Source organism: Paramormyrops kingsleyae, chromosome 1 (genome assembly GCF_048594095.1).
Source record: "Paramormyrops kingsleyae isolate MSU_618 chromosome 1, PKINGS_0.4, whole genome shotgun sequence".
Taxonomy (NCBI): Eukaryota; Metazoa; Chordata; class Actinopteri; order Osteoglossiformes; family Mormyridae; genus Paramormyrops; species Paramormyrops kingsleyae.
This window is the reverse complement of record NC_132797.1, coordinates 12,688,941-12,704,286: the sequence shown is the minus strand read 5'-3', so window position 1 is coordinate 12,704,286 and position 15,346 is coordinate 12,688,941. Positions and strand designations below refer to the sequence as shown.

The 15,346-nt window shown below is 47.2% G+C and overlaps 1 protein-coding gene across 4 annotated transcripts in view; it reads left to right on the top strand.

Annotated features, from left to right (window-relative positions):
• LOC111845649 (beta-1,4-N-acetylgalactosaminyltransferase 3-like) overlaps positions 1-15,346 on the top strand; it is a 63,058-nt gene that overhangs the window by 10,560 nt on the left and 37,152 nt on the right. For 3 of the 4 annotated variants that reach the window (XM_072709828.1, XM_072709834.1, XM_072709829.1), the window contains exons 2-5: positions 4,750-4,781; positions 5,035-5,103; positions 5,581-5,676; positions 8,568-8,658. In XM_072709828.1, coding sequence (XP_072565929.1) covers positions 4,750-4,781; positions 5,035-5,103; positions 5,581-5,676; positions 8,568-8,658 — 288 coding nt within the window. Of the gene's footprint in view, positions 1-730; positions 757-4,749; positions 4,782-5,034; positions 5,104-5,580; positions 5,677-8,567; positions 8,659-15,346 lie in introns of those variants that run through there. The other variant, XM_072709838.1, reaches the window with a different exon arrangement.

Below are 15,346 nucleotides of genomic sequence, written 5' to 3'. Positions count from 1 at the left end.
TGCCTGGGGATCCTGCACCAGCCCCACTTCAAGCTGCACCTGAGGCTCTTGCTTTGGCTCCCCCTGCTGGCCATGAGTTGGTGTGTGCTACGGCGCCCCCAGCTGGCCATGAATCGGCGGCGCCTGCTGCTACGCCCTCACCAGCCACTGCTTTGCCCGCAGCGCCCTTGCCTGCCGCTGCTGCAGTGCCTGTCCAGCCCAGCTCGCCTGTCTTGCCCGTCCAACCTGTCTCTCTGGCAGCACCGCCTGCCGCCACGCCTGCGGCTCCAGCTGCGGCTCCGCCCCCTGTTCTGCCCGAGCCTCCACCTGCTGCTGCTCCCGTGGCTCCTGTTCTGGCTTTGCCTGCGCCTGATGCCCCGGCCCAGTATCTGCCTGTCCCGGTCCCTGCTCCAGTCCCCGAGGAGGTCCCAGAGAGTCCGACCACCGCTCCTTCCTCCTTGGAGGAGGAGCTCGAGTGGGACCCCTCGGGGGACCTCCCTTATGACTCCTTTGCCCTTACCCCAGCAAGGCCGACACCCTTCAAGACCCCGCCTTTCTGTGTCCCGAAAGGGGAGGGGACACAAGCGCAGGGCCGGGGCCCCGCCCGCCCTGCCCCTTGGCTCGCCCTCGTTTGCCTTGGCTGGGGCTCGGGGTGCGCCTGCAGGTCCTGCGGCTCCAGGTCAGCTGTCGCCTGCGGGTCCCCCTCCGACGCCTCGTCCCCTGGCCTCGGTCCCGCCTCCAACTCCTCGTCGGTCGCCTGCGAGTCCCCCTGCTCCGGTGCGTTGTCGGACGGCGCCTTCCCCGGATCTGGGTGCCCCGTTGCCTGCTCCGGCTTCCCCCTTGTCCTTGCTTTCGCTGGTGCCCCCTCCGACTCCCTCCTTGTCCCCTTCGTCTGTCCCTCGGCCTGTCTCCTTGCCCCCTGTGTGGTCCCCTCCTGCTCCTGCCTCCCTGTCGCCTGCGGCCCCTCCGGCCGCTGCCCGTCGCCCGCCTTGGCTCCCTCGGGCTCCCCTTTTATCCCCCGTCCGTTCCTGTCTGGCCTCCCTTGTCTGCTCCTCGTCCCTTTGTCCCTCCTGTCTCTGCTCCTCGTCCCCCTGTCGTGCCTCCGTTCACTCCTGGTCCTTTTGTTCCTCCGTTCTTTGTGCCCTCTATTTCTCCCTTCCTGGTCTGTTTGTCTGCGTTCCCTGTTCTGTGTCAAGGTCTTGTCGTGGCTTTTGCCCTTGTGCCTGTTCTGTGTTTCTGTCTTGTTCCTGGTGTCCCGTTGATGATTTTTGCTCTTCGGTCTCGTCTGTCACCTCCCCTGAATAATCATACCTCTGGGCGCGCCTATTGGGGGGGGGGGGGGGGTCTATCACGCCCGGCTCGTACGATCCTCGTGTGTGCCACGTCCCTCATTACATACGTGTACTACCCCGATTGTAATCACCTGTTGCTTGTTCAGTTCAACCTGTCTTGTGTATTTAGTCCATGTTTGCGTGAGTTTCCCTAGATCTGTCATTGGTGATGTTTACTGTTCGTTGCTGTCTGCCCTGAATAAACCCCCGTGTTATAGTATTCACGGCTCTCTCGCCTGATTCTCCGCTCGCCCGACACGGAGCGTAAAACAGGCTTTTTCTTCCTTTCAATTCTGTATATGGACATTATAGCGCAGGGAGATCAAGTTTCCCTAAAACATTTTTACTCTCACAGGTGATAAAAATCAAGTGTTGCTGTTTTAATTATTCTTTTTCAAAATTAAAAATCACCTTTTGGTGTGGCTGTTTTGGTTACCCTGACTGAATGGCCAATTGAACATTTCCTTTCTGTTGTCAGTTGTTGATATGTCGGTCCTGGGTGAGTTATGTTTGGCACAGTCATGTTTTATTGTGGTCTCCTTTTGCAGTTTAATGAGTGCAATAAATGTTTTAAATTCAAGGAAAAAAAATCGTTGCAGATAATCGTGATCTCAATTCTAAGCAAAAGACTCCTGAGTCACATTTTCTTTCTAAATCGTGCAGCCATACCCGCACCTCCCTGCAGGTTGCTTCTGACCATCTGTGGTCTTGCTCCCGTTTTAATGGTCACCTTCAGAAGCCACAGGCAGGAGGAGCCCAAGATTGGGCCCATCGTCACAGCTGAAATCTGTCAGACTGCTGCTTTCACTGTATTTTGAAGTTTTCGGCTCATTCTGACTAGATTACACTCTCCTTGCTGTCAGTAGTGCCAATTTGTCAGAGCCCTTTTCTAAGATACTGAATGATGGATGGATGGATGATTAATGTAGCAGGATTAAATCTTTCCTGGATACTCTAGGGCAGTGTTTCACCACCCAGTCTTCAGGGACCCCTAGCAGGTCCACATTTTTGCTCCCTCCAGCACAACTGATCCAAACAAGCAAAAACACTGAATACCTGGTGCAGGTGTGTAGGGAGCTGGGGGGGAGCAAAAACCTGGACTGTGTTTCGACCTGACCGCTTTTATACTGGTTGCTCTGGATTTGACGCAAAGTAAACAAGGAACTGCCTTACAATTCACAAACCAGAGGGAACCGGAAACCAGCCTGATGGGATTCCTGTAAAGTGCCATTACAGGGTCATTTTCTACAGCACAAAGTCTAAAGGGCAGGGCAAAAACATTACACCTTTCTTTAATCTCCTCTCACTCAATGGCACTTATTAGTAAGAAAGCACTTATTGCCACATTAAACATTTTTAATTGAAAACGCATGCTGCATCATCCCGTCCCCTAAATTAGAGTACAAATGTTTGCATAATTTAATACATACACATGTTTATATACAATTATGTATGTATTCTTAATATAAAAATCTGTGAGTGTTTCGTGTTTGTTGGGTTTGCTGGTTAATTCAGGCTTCCTCACTTTGTGTTAGGGTTTCGTTTTTCCAGAATGACCTGCTCAGGTTCAATACAGCATATCTGTCTTGCCTAAGTATTAGATAGGGACCTGTAAAGGGGGGCGGGGAGTGAGAACAATTAAAAATATTTGGAACATATTTGGGTTGTTCTGGGCTGTGGGCCAAATATGATCTGCTTTCAAGTGGCTCAAGATCTATACAGTAGCAGCCCCTTGCAGTTAGGTAGGCAGTAGTTCCTTGGATTATAATTTTATTACTTTATGGTTCTTTTTTTTTTTTTTGAGCTCCTGGCCATTCCGTATAAATTTTAGTTTCTTCATTGGAGTGTTATTGCTTTGCTTATTTACTGGTTTATGTATAGCATGATAGCCAGTATTTGATGTACTGGTCGGCACTGCACTCAATTATTCAGTTCAAGGGAGAACTTTTGAAAACCATCCTTAAGAATTGTAAGCCTATTTAAGATTCTCTTCTGTACATCTTACGGATATTATGATTTAAACAAAAAGTGTTTGTGTTGATTTTATTGCTGTAAAAATAGGCGGATGGATCATGGTGGGGGTCAAATCTTTGTGTGTGTGTTTGTGCGTGTGCGTGCGCGTGTGTGTGCGTGTGTGTGTGTGTGTGTGTGTGTGTGTGTGTGTCCTTGATAAATTTTGCCAAGCGAGGTGTATTGCTCATCATGCAGTCCAGATTGTGTTTCTGAGACTGCCCTGAAATAGTCGGTATTTTTAGGGGGGGTGGAGTTGGTTTTTGTCATTTTTTTTTCGCATGGGGGTGGGGGGTGGCATCCCATTACACCTCGAGCCCTAATAATAATAATTATAATAATAATAATAATGGGGAGCTAACGCTCCTCGGATCCCTAATATGTTTTTTTAATGGTGAAACATACTTTGTTTACATGCTAACACTTCTGCTGCAGGAGACCTGTGTGTTTGTGTTTGAGGTTGGGCTATGCTAGCGTGGCTGCCGGGACCGTCCCTGCAGGCCGCTGTGTCTTCCCCTTGGTGTCTCCCATGGTGGGGGAGGTAATTAAAGGCCCTCTTTCTCCTTCAGCTGGACTTTGGAATACCTTGAGAGCCCACAGTTTTATGTGACGGTGTCTGCTGGGAGTGGCTCCTCCCTCAACCGATGGGAATATAATCCCAGGTTGGCTGGGGGGCGCTGTGGTGAAAAGTGTCACACGGCGTAGGACACGACCAGGGAAACAGGCGAACGAGAGCAGGAACGGGGTTAAATAAAAGGGTTTAATGGGAGAACGCAAGGGCATAACAGGGGAAACCACGGCACTGCAATGACGGAACTAGGGAAACAAGCTCTGACGTGGACTTAAATACATAGAACTAATACAGACAATTGAAAACCGACACTGGGAATCGACATGAAGTTAACGAGGGGGGCGTGGCACAGGAGGACCGGCACGATCGGGGTGTGACAAAAAGCATGTCAGAATTGTTGGAATATAGTCAAAAGGTGGATACAGAGCTGCTAGGATTCGGATAGCACTGTGCTGCAAGTGCCCTATATTTGTATGAATTATGTTTAACTTGTTCTGGTTTTTAACACATTCCATGTGTTTCCTCTTACCTGACAAGCCTGTGTTCTCTGTGCATATTTATGCGTTATGCTGGCCGATAACCTGCAGATGATTGATTTGAGAAGATGTATGAAATATCCTTGACCTGTACTGATGAAAATTCCCATACAAGTGGTCATCAGTAACACAAGCGTTGTTTCTTCCCAGTTGTTCAGAAGTTAAATGACCATAGGATTCCTTTACGGGCATCACTTCGCGAAGGAAATTTCCTGACACTTCAGAAATGTATATTTGAGAGCAAAGATTTGTCTGGTGTTTATATTGCTGTCAGTTGTGTTTTTGTTGATTTTATTTATTTTTTTCTCCCCCACCACCTCAGGTGCGAAGCAAAAGGATATTTCAAAGGAGGAGGTAAGGTGGACCAAGTTCTGAGTTTAAAAAGTGACAGTTCTAGTCTTTCTTTCATTTCTAAGGACGAGGCGTTGTGCATTCTAGCAGAAGTGACTGGCAAGCAACTAACTGTTGCATGGAAATACCGATGTCTGATTTGTTGGAACCCGGCAAAGTGGCTAGAATGGCCTGTAGAATGTGGCAGGGGGTCCAGACTGTATCTATCAACGTGCAGGTTCTGTCTTTTTCCAGTTCTCTTTTCTTATATGTTCAGGTCTTCAGAGACGAAAGAAATGGCAGTCACCAGCGAGAGGCCAACAGGTCACGGCCTTGGAAGCCCGAGGTATGAATTCCATGTCCCCCCCCCCACCTCTCTTTCGGACAACCCGGGGAGCCCCCTATGGGCACAAACGGTCCCTGCGTCATCAACACACCTCGCTTCAGGTCGCTATCACGCTAGCTGTATCCCGCAGTGAACATGTTGGGATACAGCCACACTTTATCGTAACGCATATCTGTCTTGCAGGATATTTGTGCCATAACTCACATACTGAACAGGTTCTTCATGTCCCCCTTGTACACAATGAGGAAGTTGTACATCTCATATTTCCTAATCGGTTTATAAGCATTACACACTATGAATCTGCACCGATGTGCAGTCAAAGCATTTGTTACCTTGCTGTAGTCAAATGGCTTTAACTTGGTATAACTTCATAGCAATTATTACATCTGGTTCTTCTGGGTATTGTAACATGTGTTCTTTGGTCCTGCTCATTTAAAGGTAACAAAAATATCTCCTTCTTCCTTTTTCCTGCTGCAGTATATGGGAAAGGCTAATTTGCATGTCTTTGAAGACTGGTGTGGCAGTTCCACTCACCAGCTCCGGAAAAATCCCCACTATCCCCTTTACCCTAACGTGAGTAAATCCCCTACCAGTTTATTCACAGGTGTAGCATTGGGCGATATATCGAGTTTTTAAGATGTATTGATATATTTTCATATGAGATATAGGATGATACAATATGGTTTATATCAATATAATTCATATTGATTTAAAATTATAAAATAATATATGCCGGTAGTTTATTTTTGAGCCAATTTTTTTCATGCACATATATGGCTGTCTGTTAATAAAAGTGTCTGTGTGACTTTGGGGACATTTGGTTTTGACTTGGAACCGGTTTCTTTGTTATTACTTTATGGGAGAAAATGTTAAGATAAATATGGTATATCGCCATTCTGCTAAATGGAATGGGCCCATATCACCCAGTCCTACACAGGTGCAAAGGTGCTGGCTTGCATCCTGGAAATTGCACACAAGACTTGCAGTAGCACTGGTTTGACATAATCAAGCGTGTTAATAAACAGAGTAGCTGCTGGCTTTAAGTGCACAGCAGCATTAAGAAAATGCAAAAACATTTAAAAAAACACTATTATTTTCCCAGTTTTTTTTTTGCGTTTTTGCACTTTGAGGCTGACTGACTTGTTCCAAAGTGGAAGTGCATTTGTGGTCCGGTTCCGTTTTTCCTGGATAGACCACAGAGGAAAATCCTCCAAAGCCAGCCAGCAGGTGACTTCCCTGATTTTTTTTAACATACAGTAACTAGCTAGTTTAGCTACACTAAATCCTTCTGTGTGTCACAGCAGACAGCAGACATTGTGGTCCCTTGCAAGTGTAGGCAGGACTGTAAATTAAGCCCCACCCACTCGCCCACGGCGAGTATTTTTAATAAAGGCTCAGTACCAAAATCTGAGCACTACCCCGCTGGCCAGTAAAAAAACATGCCTGTCAGACTACATTTTTAATTAACTACCCTAGTTTGCCCTTGTGGCAGATATTCCTAAGTTCTACCTGTGAGTGTAGGCCAGCCACCTAGCTAAACTAGGACTATAAATGTTAAACCTAGTTCATACTTTATGCCTTCCACGTGCGCTTTTGTGTACTTATGTACGTCTGGGGACGGTCGTCTGCGCGGAAGCTTGTGTTCATACCATGGATGTAGATGGTTGTGGTTGGCGCATGTGTACTGCAGTGATATTCTTCCAGACCCGCAGAGGGCAGATGTTGCCTAAGTCTGAATGAAGCTTACACAAAAGTGGGATGACATAAGGTTTATAACCCTAAGTTTCAAGTCGTCTTGGGTTTTTAAAATGAGAAACAACTTTTGTTGTAAAACTACGTAACTGATGTCGGCTTTGTCTCACAAACAATATGGACAGTAAATATGTTTACAATTTACGATTTACCTCTGCCTGATCACATTTCTCATTGAAATACTATTCGATTCTTGTGATAAAATATTATTTTTTGGGTTGAAATCAATAATAATCAAGCCATACATGGAATATATGTAGCCACTAAGAGATCAGGTTGGGAAAATATTTTTTTTAAATAGTTTTGCGATCCCACTACACTTGCTCACTTGCTACAGTATTTGCTGCACTGTGATGGCAAGGATAAACCTAAATAATGTCTGCGTGTGCACTTCATGTTCAATAGCCCAGCTGTCTTGTTTACAGTTATTGGTGGTGAATGGACACAGTGCAGCCATTAATAAGTACATATAAAAACACATATATGAAAGTTACATGGTGTGCATTGCCCCCCATAGTTTAATACTTAAAGCACACGCAACTGGCCATGTCTGTATCGTTTATGCTTATACTTATTAGTCGATTAATTCTATGTTTTGTACTTTAAACGGACACTGTACAGTTGTTATTTGTAACGGAAAACTATTGTGAGGGATCGCAAAAGTATTATTATTGGAAATAATTATTGATACTTTATTGATCCCCTTGGGGAAATTCTCTTTAAGCCTTTCTCAACTTGCTCTCTGTAGGTGAGAGCAAGCTGGCCGAAAAGGGCAGTCACCCATAGCAGCATCCAGGGAGCTGGGGGTTAAGGGTCTTGCTCAAGGACCTGCAGATTTGCTGAGGCCGGGCCTGATCTGGCGACCTTCTGATCACAGGCGCTGAGACTTAGCCCTCTGAACCTCATGCTGCCTCCCAATCAATAATAATGCAAGGGAACATAAAACTTTTCCAAAAAATATTCTCCCACCCTGACCTGTTAGGGGGTCTGTAGCAATATAGCATTAATCTTGAACAAATATAGAGGAGAAAAGGTTTCCGGAACTATTGATATTTATTATTTTGAGCAGAAGAAATTGAAAGGACAAAGTTTACACACACGCCACCTACTGGATATATCTAGTCAATGATCTTGACGCAGTCGACATACATGGTTTCCGCTAGATATAAAAAATCTGGGCTCTGCGCGCACCGTCCGCCTCCAGCCCCTGATGACGATGTTTACATCACGTCCCCTCGTCTGCAACTGTAAGCTCATGTGGAAAAGTGAAGTATGAATTAGCCTTTAGTGTTATCTGATCTTCAAGAGAAACAAACAAGGGTAAACTGTGGGAGCTTATCCAACATGCACAAATGTGCATCAGATTTGTCTTCTGTGGTGAAGTGGCTGTAGAGGTACGTTTATGCTTACCTGTATGATCTTACAACAGTGTCTTCTGAGACCCATCTATGCTCTCTGTACTTCCCTCAAAGTTTTTTTTCAAACCGTGCCAAATGTACCCATGTAAAGATAAACATGGCATATTGTAATACATATTATGTTTTTTTCCCTCCTGCTGTTGGTAGTTTTTTTCTGCATGTGACCAGATATAGGAATATTATGGTTGACATGGCTTGATTGTGTGTTCAATTTAGCTGATGCATCCATTCATGTATAATCAGTTTTTCATGTTTGTAATAGTCAGGTGATTTCAGGCTGTTTCCCCCCCACAGTCCCGAATCACAGTGAAAAAGCTGGCAGTGTCACCCATGTGGACCAACTACGGCCTCAGGATTTTCGGATACCTCCACCCTCGCAAAAGTGGTGCGTCCCAGCTTTCGTTCCCACCTACATCGGGGGCCCAAAGAGCCACTTACCACCATCTTCCTGCTACTCATGTAATTCTGTAATTATGGTTCCAGCAATTAGCAGTTTTGGCATTTACAGCTTTACTTTGGCTATTCCATTCTCTATGGGCCGCAGTCCAGCCTGAAGGAGCTTGCTGACAGAAACACAATTCAAGAAGATTGACAGAGGATTCTCATATTTAATATTTAAAAACCAACATAACTCAAAAACACTATGCATAGGTATATAAAAATCGAGTTGTGGGGGGGTCAAATCTTCGTGTGTGTGTGTGTGTGTGTGTGTGTGTGTGTCACGGTGCGGGGCAAGCGAGCCGGAAAGCAGGCGACTGGAGCCGTAAATACGGACAAACAGGGTTTTAATTGAGACGGAGGGTAACCAGGCAGGAACATTCACAGACACTACAATGACAGATCTGGGGTACACTGACTTAGACACGGACTAAATACAAGAGACAGGATAAGGGTAACGAATCACAGGTGAGAACAATCAGGGAATCACACGAGGTAACGAGGTGGGCGTGGCACACATCGGGAGCGGACGGAGCGGGGCGTGACAGAACCCCCCCCCAAAGGCGCGCACACCGGGCGCGCCCGAGAGGAGGCGACGGACGGGACCGGGGAACAGGACCTGGAAAACAAGAACGAAACCATCAACGAGACCAGGGAAACAGGACAGAGACACAGAACAGGAACAAAGACGAGAAAAACGACAAGACCTGACAGAGAACAGGGAACGCAGACAGGCAGACAGAAAAGGGTGACACGGAGGGGACAGGGGAGACCAGACCGGAACGGAAGGAGGACAAAGGGGAGCCCGAGGGAGCCCAGGCGGGCGACGGGCAGTGGCCGGAGGGGCCGCAGGCGAGAGGGAGAAGGGAACAGAAGGGGACCACCCAGGGGCCAAGGGAACGGGACGAGGGAGTGACGGAGGGGACACGGAGGGAGCAGAAGGGAACACCAGTGCAAACAGGCAGGAGGGGGAAGCCGCGGCATCCGACGCACAGCCGGAGCAGGGGGGCCCGGAGGCGGCCGACACGGAGCCGGAGGCGGGACCGAGGACCGGCACCGAGGATCCAGGGGGGGGACCCGGCGGAGACCGCCGACCCCGAGGCGCAGGACCCGCAGGCAGCCACCGAGCCACAGCCAGGGGCCGAACGGGCGAGCCAGGGGGCAGGGAGGGGGGGACCCGGACCCGATGCCTGTGTCCTTGTCCCTTACGGGACACTGAAAGGCGGGGTCCCGGGTGGTGTGGGCCTTGTCGGGGCAAGGGCAAGGGAGTCAGGAGGGAGGTGCCTGAGGGTGTAGGCTCGGGCAGAGCAGGGGGCGTGGCTGCAGGTGATGCAGCTGGAGCCGCGGGAGGAGGCCGGGCAGGACGGGAGGAGCGGCCTCAGGCAGGGCCGCGGGCAGGACAGGCGAGACAGGCAATTCAGGCGCCGGCAGGACAGGCGAGACAGGCAATTCAGGCGCCGGCAGGACAGGCGAGACAGGCAATTCAGGCGCCGGCAGGACAGGCGAGACAGGCAGGTCAGGAGGGAGCGCCTCGGCGGGTGCCTCTGGCGTGCGGCCAGCAGGGGGCGCATTGAGTGTGCAGTCAGCAGGGGGCGCCTCGGTAGGTACCTCGGGCGTGCGGCCAGCAGGGGCCGCCTTGGCAGGCATCGCCCTCACGCGGCCAGCAGGGGGCGCCTCGGCGTGCACCTCCGTCGTGCGGCCAGCAGGGGGCGCCTCGGCGGGCACCTCCGTCGTGTGGCCAGCAGGGGGCGCCTCGGCGGGCACCTCGGGCAGAGCGGCTTCCCCCGCTGCAGGCGGAGGTGAAGCCAAGCCCTCGGGCAGAGCTGCAGCAGGCACCACCAATTCCTGACCAGCAGAGGGCGCCGTGGCGGGCGCCGCCATCACGCGGCCAGCAGGGGGCGCCGCCATCTCAGGCAGTGTCGCAGGCAGAGTGGTGGCAGCTGCAGGGACTGCAGGCAGAACAAGCAGGACAGGCGGGTCAGGCAGGACAGGCGGGTCAGGCAGTGCTGCTGGCAGCGCGGCCGCGGACAGAGCGGCGGCAGCAGCAGCAGGCGGTGCCGCGGACAGAGCGGCGGCAGCAGCAGCCGGTGCTGCTGACAGGTCCGGAGCAGGCAGTGCGGCCGGTAGGTTCGGCACGGGCGGCAGGAGGGGCACCGAGCGAGAAGGCGTTGTCCCTTTAAGGGTTTTAGGGACCCGGGGAATGGAGTCTCTTACGATGCAAATTCCGCTGTGCCCCAGACGCTCCGGCTGATAAAAGTAAGCTTCCATCGGAGGTGGCTTCTCCGGATGGGAGCTCGCCAGGCGTGTAGCGGCGGTGTCATCCCAGGCGGGGAGTAAAGAGCAGGCTCCTAGGTAGAGCGTTGGGGCTGCTTCCGCCAGCTCTCTGCTCCGCTTCTCCCGGCTGCTCGTTACGCGCTGGCTCAGGCGGCGAAGGCATTTCCGTGCCCTCGTCAGCGGGTATTCCTGCCCGGCTGGGCGTTCCCTACCGAGCAGGTCCGTGCCTTTGTTAGCCTGCTCCAGGGCTGTCGGGTCCTCCTGGACCTCGGGCTGGGATTGCCAATACACGAAGTCTTGCAGCAGTTCGAGCCGGTGGTGCTCGGACTGCTGCTTCGTGCTTTCGGGGAGATCTGTCATTCTGTCACGGTGCGGGGCAAGCGAACCGGAAAGCAGGCGACTGGAGCCGTAAATACGGACAATCAGGGTTTTAATTGAGACGGAGAGTAACCAAGCAGGAACATTCACAGACACTACAATGACAGATCTGGGGTACACTGACTTAGACACGGACTAAATACAAGAGAGGGTAACGAATCACAGGTGAGAACAATCAGGGAATCACACGAGGTAACGAGGTGGGCGTGGCACACATTGGGAGCGGACGGAGCGGGGCGTGACAGTGTGTGTGTAAAAAATAATTTTCTTTCTGACCAGCTCAATTTTAAACTTGACTAAATATTTTGTCGGACGCAACAGCTAAGCAGCTCATCGGGAATTCTCCCAAGTCATTTTTATAAAATTGTGTTTCCTTTTATAGGGACCAAAAAATCCAAAAAATGGAGGACAAAATCCTCTATGATTTGTGTGTAGAGTCCCTGTGCAGTGATCTCATGTTGGATGGCAGTCTCAGCCAATCCACTCACACGATCTTGTGACATTGTGGGTCGCACGTAGCCAATCCACTCACACGATCTTGTGACACTGTGGGTCGCACGTAGTTCTCCAAATCTTTAGGTTGTGCCAGGGCTCCAGACAACATTACAAGCCGCTGGCTCCTAAACCCAAAATATTTAGGAACCGCATGCTTTTTTTCAGGAGCCATAATCTCCATCACATTCCAAATGTGAAATAAATGCAAAATACTTACATGGCTCATTTTGTCTGTGGTCTACCTCACGCTGCCTTTTCTTTCTCCTACCTGAGTTATCTGATCTGCCTACTATTGCCATCTGCATTCTTATATATAATAACAAAAGAATAAATGACACAGAAATATGCAATATTATGGCTTACCAAACAGGAAATATTTAATCATCTTTGATATATATGGAATGAAACCCGATATATATGGAATGAAACCTGATATATACAGTATACAATGAAACTCGGAATATATTGAATGAAACCCGATATATTTGGAATGAAATCTGATATATATACAATGAAACTCGGAATATATGGAATGAAACCCAATATATATATACAACGAAACTCGGAATATATGGAATGAATGTCGATATATATACAATGAAACCTGATATATATGGAATGAAAGCTGATATATATACAATGAAACCCAGAATATATGGAATGAAAGCTAATGGTATCTCCCTTGGTGAACAGTGAACGCTGAAAACTGCCTAAAAAGTATAAAAAAAAAAATAATAATAATCTTTGTCGTTTATGTGATGAACAATTTCTATCTTTACACCGAATGTCTGTAAAATTTACATTTTGAAGAACTGCTGTTCGTACGCTAAAAGCTAAGATGATTTGAAAAGTATGATATACATACAATGAACGTGAAATTACAGATAGGCACTGCTTTGGTCAGCTTCGTTGGGTCTTCCACTTCAAGGCACGCGATGAGGGGGGCGTGTCACTGTGATGCCTGAAGTCTAAACATAGCTGTAGTGCAGTGTCTTTTAAACAATGAGGGGTGGTTTCCCGGACCAAGATTAAGCCTAGTCCTAGACTAAAATGGCCATTTAAATCAGACTAACAGAAATGTGCTTTCTCTGTCATGGTTTTAAAAGACTTAGTCTAGTCCAGAATTTAATAGGCTAATTTCCTGGAGGAAGACTAGAGCAACTTCAGGACTAAATTGAGGCTTAAATTAAACCTACCAGGAGGCAGGTTTAACTTCAGATTAATTTCATTTGGAGGACACATGGATTACTTGGACTATGTCAATGATGATCAGCGCTTTCCACCAGCCAGGCAAGTTCTTGCAGACAGAAGTGGCCCATTGCAACGTTTTGATGAAATAAGTTTTCGAGATCGTTTCTGCATGCATAAAGTAAATGCAGTGGAGATAATTTCACTCTTAGAACCCAGGCTTTCATCTGTGACCCAAAGAGGACAGCCTATTCCAGTTTGTCTCCAGGTGCTCATAACTTTAAGGTTCTTGGCATGTGGCACCTTTCATCGAGAAACTGGGGATTTATGTGGTGTCAGTGAACCAACAGTATGTAAAGTCATTCACAGAGTGTGCAGGGCCATTTGTGAATTAAAACCACATTACATAAACTTCCCTGATGCTAGAACCCAGGCTAACTACAAGGTACTATTCTATGAATATGGAAATTTCCCAGGAGTCATAGGTTGCATAGATGGAACCCATATTCCCATTAAGCATCCCTCTACTCCAGATGCTGAGGAATACAGGAACCGAAAGAACTGGTTTTCCATAAATGTCCAAGGTGTATGCACTCCCCAGTTAGAGTTTTCAAACATTGTTGCACGGTGGAAAGGTGCAACTCATGATTCCCGAATTTTCCTCAACTCATCTCTGTATACTGAATTTGAAAGAAGAGATCATAATGGAATTTTGCTTGGTGACAGTGGGTATGCTCAGAAGGATTTCTTGTTTATGCCATACTTGCACCCAACAACAGCTGAACAACTGCGCTACAACCAGGCTCATATGCGCACAAGGGGTTTAGTCAAGCGCATGTTTGGTATTTGGAAGAGTCGTTTTCAGTGCCTTAGGAAAACACTCAGATTCAAACCAAGTAGATGCTGCACTGTCATCATTGCAACAGCTGTTCTTCACAACTACCTAAAGAAGCAGGGATGCCCAGATCCCCCAATAGAAGAGGATGACAATCCAGATGTGCCACCATTTACAACAAACCACAGAGAAGGACTTGCATACAGGGATGCTTTTGCATTGTGCCACTTTAAATAGATCTGTTTACATTATTTAACTTTCAACCCTCTGTTCAGATCTGATACATGTAATAATAAAACCAAATATTTGTTAAAAGTGTACAACTTTTTGGTCTGGTATGTTACTGAAACCACCACAACATCCATCTTTTCTTAATAAAACAATATTTATTTCACATATTTATGTACCGATGTGACATTTGAGCCTGTTGCATTTCTCTCTCCTTCATCTTTATCTCCAGTTCTACTTGTAGTATCTTCATCTTCATTTCATGCTCCTCCTTAAGATACTTCAATTTATGTTCATGAAAATCATTAGCCAACTTTTCATGAACAGTGAGTCTTTTCTTCTGGTTACCAGTACTGGCAGACATTGCCACCCTTGCTTCTGAGGATGTGGAGGGTAAGCTGCTTTCCAATTCTTCAGTTCTGTTTTGACCTTCTCTCCTTGAAACATGAACAGTTCATACATGGTCAAATAAATACAGATTAAATGGGAAAATGTTTCACATCATATGACAGAAGCAAATAGAAGTTTGAGAGGAGAGAAACAAAAGCCAAAATCAAATTCAAATACTTAATATAGGTGCATGTGATCCATCATCTTAACTGTCCAGATGGTCATCATCTGGTATGTTCTCCAAAGGTTGCTGATTCTCCAGTATTCCTGTCAGTAACTCATCCAACACATCACAGTCTTTATTTGCAGGTCCTCCTCCAGTCTTAAACCTCTCTCTTCGAGCTTCAGCAACAGTTTTTTTGAGGTTTATTTTGATATTTTTCCACAACACCTGTATTAAATAACTATTATAAATACAACAGTGATTTTAAAAAGCCATAATAAAACTAATGATTCTTACCTGAAGTTGTAGTATTGTTCTTGTAGATGTGTGTTCATTTGCATTAAATTCATTACAAATAGATGTCCAGGCATTCCTTTTCTTTGATTCAACAGCTGATATGTGTAGTTTATCTTCGATAACAGGATGTCTCGAAACTATTTGCTTTAAAAGACTTTTCTCATGTTCAGAAAAGTTCTTTGATCGTACTCTTTTCAACTTCCATTGCCATTTGCTTCTCAGTTGCATACAATTTTAACCTTTTCTTGGTTCATTCCATGTTTTATAGGCAACCTCAATCCAGCTAATCCTGATTTGCACAGGTGGCATTAAATTAATCGAGTGTATTTTAGTTGAGGACTCCATAGTTCAGGTGTTAGTAATCTGTACTTAATCTGTGTTTCAGAA